The sequence below is a fragment of the Danaus plexippus genome, chromosome 14, assembly GCF_018135715.1.
Source record: "Danaus plexippus chromosome 14, MEX_DaPlex, whole genome shotgun sequence".
Classification (NCBI taxonomy): domain Eukaryota; kingdom Metazoa; phylum Arthropoda; class Insecta; order Lepidoptera; family Nymphalidae; genus Danaus; species Danaus plexippus.
This window is the reverse complement of record NC_083546.1, coordinates 942,888-955,714: the sequence shown is the minus strand read 5'-3', so window position 1 is coordinate 955,714 and position 12,827 is coordinate 942,888. Positions and strand designations below refer to the sequence as shown.

The window sequence follows — 12,827 nt, the reverse complement described above, 5'->3', positions numbered from 1 at the left end:
CCTAAGAGTTTCCAAGAGACACATCCTGAGGAAATCCCATGATGTCCTGGTTACATCACTCCCAAAAGACAAAGAAGCACTAGAGCTAGAATGAAGACTACAATTCCATAAACAGTTTATGATAGGAGAACAAAGTAATAGAGAAGGGTTAGGAACAAGTAGGAAGGCCAAAGATACGGATATATTAAAGTCTTTTACTCGACAAGACGAGAGTTCTAAATATAAGATCTATGTAATGAGACAGAAATGCACAACGAGTGGTGACACATAGATTTTTGCACTCCATTACCAGTAAAATGGTGTAGTTTGATTCATGAATAGTCGCCAGCACTACTAAAATGGGATGTAGGGTACTCCTGGACAGCGGCCCATAGTCACGATAGGGTTTTAGAAATCATACGTGAAGCAGTTTGACATTCGGTAGCCAGAGCGTAAACAGAAAAAACCGCAAACAAGATATCATTAGGTTTTGTGAAAAAAGGCACTAGGGCCATAAAATAAAAAGTCAAACCTTACTTTATCATTAAACCGCTTCGGTTTGGACTATAATGATGCATATGTTTAAAAAGCAATATAAAATCCCAGATGATATATGTGCGTCGGCATCCAGACCAGACATATTTTTATATTCGCGAATTTTAAAAGCGCGTTATGACCATGCCATCAAGGTTAACAAGTATTACGAGGTCACTAAGAATAGGTTCGTTGTAAATTTCTACGCGGTAGAAGTAGGATCACGAGATATAACATCTAAATTTCTCTACAGCCTAGTAAGGGACTGGAGCCTGTCCAGAACTAACTTCAGGCATGTGTGTGCAGCAGCATGTGCGTCGAAGGCAGCCCTAGTAGGGTAGTAGTAGCCCTAGTAGTTTCAACTTTGGTTAGGTATAGAGAGGAGCTTGGACGGTGGAGGTGAACGTTTAACGCGCGTTAGATAGGGGCCCCGTAAACGTACACCTGGGTCTCATGTCCAAGGCACTGCTGTAGCTCCTCTTCGCATTGAACGCGATGGACCCGGCACACGCACGGTGAATCAATGGAATGCTGAGAGGTTTCGCCTCAAAAGATCTCCGTCTGTAAACCTGTATGGAAAAAAAAATAAATCAAAAAAACTGTTAATTTAGATTTTCAGCAAAATTTTCAATTTTTTATATTTTTGTTGGCCATCTCGGAACAATTGCATCATAATCGGTACATACATTCAACTATTTATAATGCAACAATAAGATCATCTCTAGTTTAAGCATTACCGTTAATAGTCTCGCTACTGGCTGTAACAGTACTTCCAAAAGGAATTGTGGCAGCCGATCGCTGCTAAAATTCACGAAAACTGCATAGCCCTTAAAGCGAACTAATAATCTATCACAACTGAAATTTTTCCTCTATAATTCATTATTACTTTTAACTTCACTACGAGCCCGATCTTCGGATAATTACTTAATAATTATATTTTATTAAGAATTCTGTAACTGAATGGTCCCTATCAGTCCATATGTCATCAGACGATATTATATTTACGTACCAAATATTTATGAATACCAAACGCTTTTCACTTATTAAGTGTCCCCAATTGATGGATTGCAAGGATCAACATGATTTACGATCGCCTAACCCTTTTTTCAGCAATGTGTACCTCACACTACTACTTTATTTGATTTTCAATAAATTAATAATTACTGAATTTCTAAAAAATCTACGACAGCTCACGTCCCAACTTAAAGAAGTATTTTCGACGTATCTGTACAGAAAAAACACTTTAAACTTTGATGTCCTCACTAGGCTAGCACACACTGGATCGTGGACATCGATTAATTTTTAGCAGACAGGATTCAGTAAATTATTACTATGCTTGTAAGTGAAGTGTAGGAGTTGTGAGTGTGTATGTGCGTGTGTGCGAGTGTATGATTCTATATTTACGTAAACGAAATGAGACTCACCATTGCTATAATTTAGTTTTTTATTTGAGTATTTTTATAGTGTTCGGAATCAGCCTAAGACCATTTATTAATAAATTTGTGATAATTATTTTTACTTCTCTATATGAAAGATTCCTTAGGACGCAAATCTTATTAATTTTGTTGTTGATATAAGGAGAGAGAAAAGGAGAAAATCGTGCGGCAAACGCGGTTTTTACTGAAATACTTGGTACCTTGTGTCTGCGTTTTGTTCAATTTTTGTATACGGGGGAAATTAGTACAATTTTGTGAGTGGCTAATACAGCTTGCAAGTAGAAGTATCTTAACTAATTCTATTCTGAAATAACTTGCTTTATCATATACATCGATATTAAAGAAGTTACTTTGAGTTCTTGTCGTATGAAATAAGAACCTAAGCACTAAGTTGAGACCCTTTTAGCATTAACTGAACTCGATTTATAACAATTTGGCATTATCAAAGTATTACCTCCTAAGTCTTTGTCTGTAATAACAACACATGTTTTGACATATACATACCTCGTCGAGTGATAATTCAACTTACCTAATGAACTGAATTACCACTAAGACGATTTAAGACGGCATTCGAAGGCTCAAGCTCGTTTTAAGGGCGTCAGATGCTCCCAGGAATAGTATTTTAAAACACCTACCGGTATCCAAATAGATGTGCTTTATAAAATATCATTTACCCTCATTTTTATACAGATCAATTGGATGCGATATTATCTGAACTTTTTTTAAACGATTTTGTTCTGTTCCTGTTGGATTATATTTCTTTGCAACGTGACTTAGTTTATCGCATCTGAAAAATTCCGTTTTCGGATATGTTACATTTTTTAGCAAACAGTCACGTTTCTCGCAGCGGCAACAAATTCTTATGCAAGTGGTTATTTGATACCTCAAATATTTTTTCACTATTCCATTTAGAGGGTTCGTAGGAATCGAAAGCTGTCAAAAATCTTTCATACAATTCGTTAGGTAATCCTTATACAATACTGGATACCGAAACTCAATTACTTAACAGAGATACCATTTTGAATTATCAATCTACGAGGTACATTCCAAAATATCTGTTGTAATTACAGATAAAGACTTGGGTGATAATAATAGTTTAATAATACCATACTGTTATACTTTGAGATGACTTAACGATAAAAGGATCTCGTCTTAGTGCTTAGATACTTATTACAGACAACTACAAGCTGGCTTCTCTTGGAAATATTTGGTCGTAGGTTCTGATAAAATATTCTTTCTTGCCAACAATTCATATTATAATAAAGAGGCATACTCATATACGTGGGAAAGCTCTATCATTGTTTACCATCCTTCCCATAAATATTCATAAGACCGTAACCTATTTATTCTGTTTCTAGCTGGCCATTGAAACGTTAATTTTAAAATAAGTGTTTTAATTTTATCGTTCCAACAATAAAATATACCCAAATGTTCAATTTTGTTTATATATACATATATATAATATTTTTATTTAAACCACGACTGTCTCAATAAATTTTTCGGTCTTTTGTAATTTCTCTTTTTAATTGATAGTTTTTACTTCCTGATCATTATTTAAATATTTTTTAACTGTTTCACTAACTTTCATATTATTCTAAGGATTAGTTAATCCCTTTTGAACGTACGTATCTTTGTTGTCCTCCGGGACTCTTTATTTTCGTTTCGCAAGTAATACCACCCCTAATTATAAATAAAATGTTTCAGCTGTGGTTTGAAAATAATAATTCTTACTGCACAACTTATTCTAAATCATTGTTTATTCCATATTTTAACAATACAAGAAAATAAATTAAACTATTTTTTTTTAATAATTCTCTTCTTTCCTTTTTTCACCATTTCAAGATGTATCACACCAATTACTCAACAATTCAGCATCAGCAAGCTCGCCCCCCAAGTCTTAGTCAATACAGCTCCTCTTTATTCGTTTATACAATTATTTAATTTCAAGATTCTTTTTTATTTCTTACAAAACTGTTATATATATTATTTACAATGTCAAATATTTTTTAATGAATACCAAAATAACAAATATTATATAGGTATATATAGAATCTTTTTATTATAGATTAAATAAATCAAGTACGGAGGAGACTCTATACATCAGAAAAAGATCACAAAAAAAAAAACAAATATTTGAAATTTACCTTTATTATGCAATAGTCTCAACCAGTCTGACAACTACTTTTCATAGTCATGGCAATAAAAACGTCAAATTGATGCAAATTGATTATTTCATTAAACTTTCTACAACTTCTAATTTAATTTCATTTCATTTACCTTATACACAGCGGCATATCTGTGTACTCATTTACATAACTAATTATTTTTCAATGAGTTCCTTACGATGCGACGTCTGCGGTATTTTCTTCCAATTACTACAACATTATGTAAACTAATTCACTTCCCTTTCTATTCTTGATTATTCAATTGTAGGATATCTTATCTTAGTCTAAAAATCAAAAGCTCAAATCGTAAGGCGAACAGAACGACTACAATATTATTGATTCATGAGCCGTAAAATACTTAACATTCTAACATTGCGAGTCAAGTTCATCTAAATCATTAAAAATTTTGAACATCAATTCTGATCAAAAAGAAGAAGCTTCGGGGAAACTCTTGTTTAAATATGGTGTTCTATCAACTAGCTATCACAACCTGGCCTTGCCTTAAAAACATGATAGGAATGGAATGGATAGAGGTGCTACTTTCGATAGCTAATTTCTGTAAATGAAGCGTCGATTTTACTATTGAGATAAACTCTTATAGGAACATCTGCTTCTTGAGATTGGACTCAAATCTGCGGTAAATGGAAGAAATTATAGTAAAATACCTAATAACAATCGGGAATCAGAATTACATTTAAGTCTTTCTTCAAGAATTATTAGCAAAACAAAAGGATTCATGCTTTAAAAGTGTTACAAGGAAATGGTAGTCTGATAAACGGGCTCATTTGCTTATGAAAAAAGATCTATATTAAAAATTATTAAGAGGGAATTTTAGAAAACAAAGAGGATTTTTACCTAGGATCTTCGCATCATGTGAAATATTGATTCCTATAAAGGGGATTATAGTGTCAATAACGGCGTGCTTTGCGCTTGAGTAGCTATCATAGGCTATAGTAGAGTTCGTTGCATGTTATAAAAGGATACTATCTGGAAAGCTAAAACTTGCTCTCGCCAATGGTAGGTAGTTGCAAGGATTGTCTTCCGAGTGGCTATGGTGAGGATAAGGTAAGAAGATCGGCAATTTTCCCTTAAAAGAGATAGCGCTACAGTCTGTGATAAAGCTAACAGTCTACACAAAGTGAATGTCGCATCTATATGATATTTTTTACAATCAGGCGTCTTTCCAGAGGAGTTTAAGGAATGAAAATTGCCCATATGATTTTCTTAGTTACCATTAGTTCAATAACATAATAAACATAGAAACATGTTGAGTGGGAATTATAATTCATCTCACTTAGGAGTTATTTGAGACTTAGCATCTGATTACAGGTAATGAGTCTGAGAGCAACAGGATTTATTTAGAAGGTACAAATTCCGTTTCGACTGCATAGAGTCATTGGAAATATTATTAAGAGATGACGTCTTAACAACGTTCAATCAATAACATTGAAGGAAACGCTATTTTATAAATAAAAATCAAAATGAAAACAAGAAAAAATATAAAAATCGTAGTCCGAAAATACATAAATTCAACATAAAGCAGAAAATTCAAACACACTTATGAAATTTACAAATCCATAATGCAATAAATTTTTAATTATTTATGTAGCGTATACTAGCTTTCATTTAGAGTTCAAATTTCTATATCAATTATATCCAGAAACTAAAAAATAAAGTTTCAAGAAAAAGATTATTCGTAGTTTCAAGTAACAGTACTTCGACAATTTCGACCTGATAACCTAATAAGTAACAAATTCCCACACAAAATACGTCCTTGATCAGGTATTTGGGTTAGGAAAATTACTTACTGACATGGAGGGCAGTCACCGTGGTGCATACCTAAAGCCCATTGTCCGTTTTATATGGTGTTACAATCAACATCCTGTATAGTATTCTAATCACGATCGTATGTATTCCATGCCGTGAAGCGGTCACCTCACATATTGTACACAGTGGACTTCCAGACGCAGGACGTTTCTAAGCGACGAAACATCTTCTATAATATAATACAGATTTCAAAAGAAACGCTTTCTAAATACAATACAGACATAAAGTATGGAGTAAATTATTCAGAAAGCAGTTATTAAAGTGCGGCCTTTTTATGTAATTATTATAATGCTGGCTCATTTGTTTTTGTATATTTAGTTTAAGTACGTCCGTCGAGCGCGGCTATCGTCTCTCGTTTCGTTGAGTGCAATATAGTTTGCGTGTTTTGTTAGGGAGAGTTATGGAACGTTATGTGCTCAACCGGCGTTCTAAACGTCGAAAAAGTTGTGATGGTCTACTGGCGAGATGGAGGAGGAAATATATCAGCGGAGTACTCAACAAGCACTCATGGCTAAGCAGTGGATACGATCTCAACGTAAGTTATTTACAGTAATTGAAACTAAATAATATATACGGGTTTTAATAATGTGGATGCTATTTGGATGCGAATGCGTTTTACCTACATAACAAGGATTTCGTAATGCAAGGTTCTACGTAATGTTATCTTTGTTTGTATGCGTGAGATATACGCGAAACACATACGTGAATGTGTTAACAAATAGAGAATAGTCGAAAAATTATTTGCTAACATTTATTTCACAAACATAATTAATGAGTTTATAAACATTTTAATTCCTTGATTAATAGAAAATTTTATTTGCTTTTTTAGTATGAATTAACTGAATAATAACTAAATGTAGAATCATATTAGCCTTCTATGTACCTATATAAATTGCATCTAATGTTGTGAAAGGTAATATTTCCTCATACACCACAGCATCTATGGACCGTTTTTGTCTGTCTGTCATAATATGCTGTTAGCCCTAATGACTTTGACAGTGTCACTTTAGGAAGCCATAGGGAATTAAAAGAAATTACGATAATGACATAATCTTGCTCAAGAAACATCTTATTAAATTGAAAAAATATATATTTGATATATTATAGATAAATATATAAATTTGTAAAGTCAAGAGCAAAGTGGAGCGCCATATTCCGAATATAACAGGTTCGATTCCTGCTCTTGTCGATAATTTTTTTATTCTATATCTTCTAATTTAAATTAATGCTTAAACTCAATATTATTATTGTATCAAAAACATAATTAAGTAGACAAATTTAAAATTCCTGAGTTCAATTTGCTTATTTGTTATTTTTTTGACCTAACAAATAATAACATTAGAATAGGCACAGTAACGATCTACATTAAGGGCAAATAAGTCCACACTTACATATAATTTAATACTTACAAAGCAATCACAAAATCTATAAGAAAACTTATCATAAAAATCTTTCACGCAAGCAAATCAGCGTGCTTAGCCATAATAGAATGCACTAGAAATTAAGTTGTCTTGAAAGTTGATAACAAAATCGTTGCATTTCATCATTATAATATCTATTGACTAAAATTTCTGTTTAATTTATCGATATCAAAACTAATTTAATATTCCGAACAGTCGCGGCTTTCACCGATGCTATCGTCCAATTTCGGTGTTGTACCTCTGTTAGCTGGTGCGTGATAAAACGCTTCCTTATTTATATAATTTGCATGAAAGCACATCTGAAGATACTCTAAAGATATCTGTGGTATCACAATTACGTCATATATCTGGTTTGATGTTATCGAACAGGTCGCAAAATATTTTCTGTCTTGTTTCTCACTTTAGGCTTCAACTAAATATGAGTAGATCCCACAGACAGTATAAAACGCAAAAGAAATCTCAGAAATAACGAATATGCAGGAATTTTTGATGGATTTTTTTTTGGGTTTCATCTGTGTAACTCACTTTGATAACTTACAAAGGTTTAACTAAACAAGAGGCCTTTCGTTGGATAATTTTCATTTAAACATCTAAGCCACAAATACTTGAGATGTGCCATAATTACTTTTACTTAGATCACAAGCCAGTTACCGGCTATTTGTGTATCTTCTCTGTGTAACCATCTACAAATAGCAACTATTTAAGGTTGAAATAAGTCACTAAGATCCGCCAGCAGAAATAAATCAAGCTCTGTTAAGAATTTAGAACGTCCAATCTAGAGTCAGGACTATTAATAACAGAGGATACATTTATTTGTGCTATAAGATTATATTTAACTTTTGATATAAAATAATATCGTCAATTAAATTAATCAAATAAAAGTCATTATTGAACACGGTTCGGCCAAAAAATATTTTACCGAATAAACAAATTATCGATTCTACTTCCACCATGTCGGTCACTTTTACCTTATATTATCTCTGGTCATTGATCGTTCAGTCTGATAAGATAACACTCATGCTATCATACTGCATATTTTCACGGAAAACTATATAGAGTGTTATGGAACTTTTACACGTATTCTGGATCAAAAGTAATGAACTCTAATATCAATGTTATAAGTATCAAACTTGAACAAAACTATAAACAATATTCATCCAAGACAATTTCGATCGATTATTATTTATTATATAATGCCTGAAATTTTACTATGTATGTTTTAACAGTGTTGTATAATTGAATTTTAACTATTCTAACTACAAACATTTCTCATCGCAAATTACGCTAAAGGAAACTCATTTAATAACCGCTTATCAAGTTAAAGGGCTTTATGCTGTTACGGGCATATCTGAAATTGTTTACAAATACATTAAATTAACTGTTATAAAATGTAAAAATCTAATCAAGATTCTAGCAAGTGTCACAGGTATATTGCACTGTACGTAGGTCACGTGGCCATTAAATTTTGCGACTGCCGGACGATTTCATACCTTGATTTCAAAGCAATAAAGCACAATATAATGGTCACAATTAATATATTGCAACAGCAACTATCAACCATGTTTTATACTTATAAACATTTTACTAGTTTGGTAGCTTAGTTCGCCACACGATGTTAGAAGGTGAACTTCTTGGATAAAAACGAATTAATTTATATATTTTAAAATCCATTATTTATTCAGAAGAAAAAAAGTGCAATAAGCGATCCGTGAGACAACTATTTAGACCGAAAAAACCGTGGCCATGACATTCGAATGACAAAGAACTTTGTGAACAATAAAAACAAGTGAATTAGTTGTAATATTAAATATAATTATATAAAGGAGGTCGAAGTTGACATCATGCCCCAGATTTTCTTCAAAAAAGTGATGGTGGTACGAGACGGTAGTAATTTCGAGGTAAGTTACTTTCACTTTTAGTTCTAGGAACAATCAATCTCATAGCGTTCATTTCATCAATACAATACTTGGATACGTAGTAAGCTAGAAATATCATCACGATTTGCGCTAACTGAGACCAATTAAAGATTATCATCCAAAAAATTTTACTGGACTGACGTCAAATGTTACGTAAATAGTAGTATTTATTAGGCGGGTATTTGAGACGCGTAACTCCTAATTTTTTTTTGCTCTGAGTAAGTAATTTTTGAAATGCATTCTGCAATTATCGTATTTATTTCAGAATAGACATGTAATGATAACTAAATATAAATACGGATTCCAATCTATTCTCAATTATTGTATTTGTATTTACATTTTTTACGTATAAATACGTAAATTTTTTTGCCCCAAAGAATTTACGAATGAGCCATCAGTGTACAATGATGTAATATAATCAAACAGTTAATATTTTTAAGGCTCGATTATTATATTACAAAATTACAACCTGTCTGCGGTATAAAAATGTATTTTAGTAAGCATTTATCTCTGTTCCTCTCTGTTTTTCATTTAAAATGTCTCTGTAACAACTTGAGCGTTTTTCATTTATAACATTAGGGTATGATCTCGAATATGCAAAAATCTCTTGAAGAAAACACGTTAAAAATTAGGTAAAATCATGTTATAAGAACCGTAAATTACGAGGTCCGATTAAAATAATTATCTATAACTTCTATCTAACACATTACACCAATTAATTTTATATTTAGAGTACTAGCCCAAAAAACACAACTTCTTTGCAATTAACTCCTAAATTTATATTTTATAATCTTGTTTCTTTCTTAAAGATGTAAAGATAGCCTACATATAAGTAGAAAAAAATCTAATTCGTGCTGATTTCAAAATCTAGATTCAAAATATTAATTGCTTTCATATTGTATACATATAACTTTCATGAATTAAATAACTGTATCATGTATAAAACACGAACTCTGTTAGTCTTCATTGTAGTAATTTTAACTAAGAGTAGATTATTTAAAAATGTATATTTCATTTTTAATACTTCCAACTAACATGTATTTACTGAAGAATTAGGATATTTGACATCTGTCGGTGACGATATCTGTATGTGACGTTGTAGTTCACAAACAGATCTCGATGCAGTTCCTTTCATATTAAAGTCAATTTTCTCGCCGTGGTTTATATTTATGTTTGATTAATATCTGTCTAGCAATGTGAAAGAATCAGCTCTTTACCAAAATTTTGAAAGTAATTTTTGACCTATGTATACTTGTTAAATACCTTATGCGTGGCAGGAAATTTTTAAATGAAAATAATACCCGGGGGGGAAGTTTAAATGTAAATAAAATGTTCACAATAAATGAATACATTTTGCAACAAAATAGTCGCAAATCTGGTTACTCTTATAAGGAACGACATCCTGTTGTAAAGCTTCCTTCTTACTCAATAGTGTCATAACGTCGGAAATGTAGCCAATTGAATCTAGTAATAGAACAGATTTTGAGATATAAATGTTTATTGGATAAATCGTTTAATTTCTATAATATATACAAGACATAGACATATTAAACCGAAATTTTTATTATTTCTTTCATTTATTAATATTTATGCTCTTAAATTTTTCTATCATATGAGATAAGTTATTGTTTTTTTTTTTAATAATAACCTTATAGATACATTAAACTAATATTTTCGGATTATATTACGCGTATGTTGTTATTGTACAAAACTACATACTCCCAATACTTTCGGTTACTTTTCAGCAACCGTGATCACGGACAGACGAGATGTGAATGAAAGTCGGGGGTCTGAATATGAAAAATATTAGTTTAATTTAAATTAATACTCGCGAAAGTTTTAGATCTCATTCTTACAGACACATAATAAATACAAAGACACATTAAAGTAATTTAAATTATAAAGCACGTCGTCTTATCTACTTTGAATATTATTGAAGAATCATAACTATTTTAACATGTACCTACTTCATTTGTAGCATAAAATAAAACATTATCCTCAACGAGTCATCAAATACCTATCTATGATTTCTCGTGTATACTTAGCCTTACTAGAAAAAGTCCCAAACTTACAAAGAATTTAATTTATATCAGAGTTTTTCTATGTTTCTTTACTATCCTTGGAGTTTAATTGCTTTATGTATTCTATGATGGTTTAATAATAATCATCATATCGTTATCGTCACGTTATATAATTACTCACAAGTTACTGATTCGTTATTTAACTTTAATTTGTACCAATACACATAGTTATCGATACATCTGTCAATTTAATCACAAAAACTGTAGTCCTAGTAGAAGTTCACATTCCACACTTAAAACTCACAGTTTCTTGTTTTTTATTGAGGCCGTAACATCGAAACGCCAATTGTTTCAGTGTCCCCTAAAAATATTTATCACAATTACAACGCTTCAGGGGATATTGGATATTTGGTGGTATCAGTATAAACACTAAGAATTGTATTTCCACTGAAAAATAGACACATATACTAATTTCTGTTATATACACTTCAGTAATAGCAGAGCTTTCATTGTTGGCAAAATCAGATAAGGTATTATTTGCGTGTTAGAATGTTTGAGTGTATGTGTGTGTGTATGTGTGTGTGTGCGTGTGTGTGTGTGCGTGTGCTGGTGTATGTATCAATACTTGAACAAATGGCGCCTATTTGATTATGAAACAATGAGTCAAATAAACTCAGGTGGTTGATTGACAACGATATTTGTGCGTGAGAATGATATAACGTATCTAGTTGACCTCGTCGATACTTTTATAGCTTGAAATACGCGACGCACAAATCTAGCTCATAATGTATAACATTAAGGCAGTGTTTAGAAAATCAATTAATTTACCTAGTGTACTGAGAGAAATTCAATATTGTTTTATGCGTAAGTCAAGGATGAAATGCACATATTATTCATATACAAACTATAAAAGAAATCGAAACGAGCACATTTTGACTATACCTAATACCATTGAAGAATATCAAAACGGTAGATACAGCGACATCTGTCGTACATATTCCGAACTAAGCTTCCATTGGTACATTGGAACGATTTTCATTGGACTTTACTATAAATAAAATTATATATTTTCAACATCCACTTTTTATAGCTCGATAATTGACAAAATTATACCGATTGAAAGAAATATGTCCATAAGTTAAAGGAAATCCAAGTCAAATCAACTTCCTGCATTGAAGATAGGCAAATGAATGTTTCGAATATTGTCATTCGCTTGACAAAAATACATAACTTATTGAAAACAAATTAAAGGAATAGTGAATTTAATGACAGCTAATAAAAGATTGTTTTGAGGCAAATTTTAAATAAAAGAAAAAAAAACAAGATTTTTTTTTTGGTAAAATCTTTTCTGTTCACCTATTCTCTATCCCCTAAGAGTATTACTAAACGACTATTCAAAAAAACATTGACATACTGAACAACGCGAACCTATATTTGGTAGACGACAGACGTCGTTCACCTAACGGGATAATGTAGTCTTACCCTAAGTTTTCATATCTCACTACATACGGAGAGTTAACAGTATTAC

General features: G+C 31.8%; 1 protein-coding gene across 2 annotated transcripts in view; it reads left to right on the top strand.

The window, feature by feature from the left end:
- Window positions 1-6,239: 6,239 nt before the first annotated feature.
- The window catches only part of LOC116769400 (uncharacterized), a 42,807-nt gene continuing 36,219 nt past the window's right edge, over window positions 6,240-12,827 (top strand). Inside the window, exon 1 of one of the 2 annotated variants that reach the window (XM_032660471.2) lies at window positions 6,240-6,476. In XM_032660471.2, coding sequence (XP_032516362.2) covers window positions 6,342-6,476 — 135 coding nt within the window. In that variant the 5' untranslated portion in view covers window positions 6,240-6,341. Of the gene's footprint in view, window positions 6,477-9,105; window positions 9,261-12,827 lie in introns of those variants that run through there. The other variant, XM_032660472.2, reaches the window with a different exon arrangement.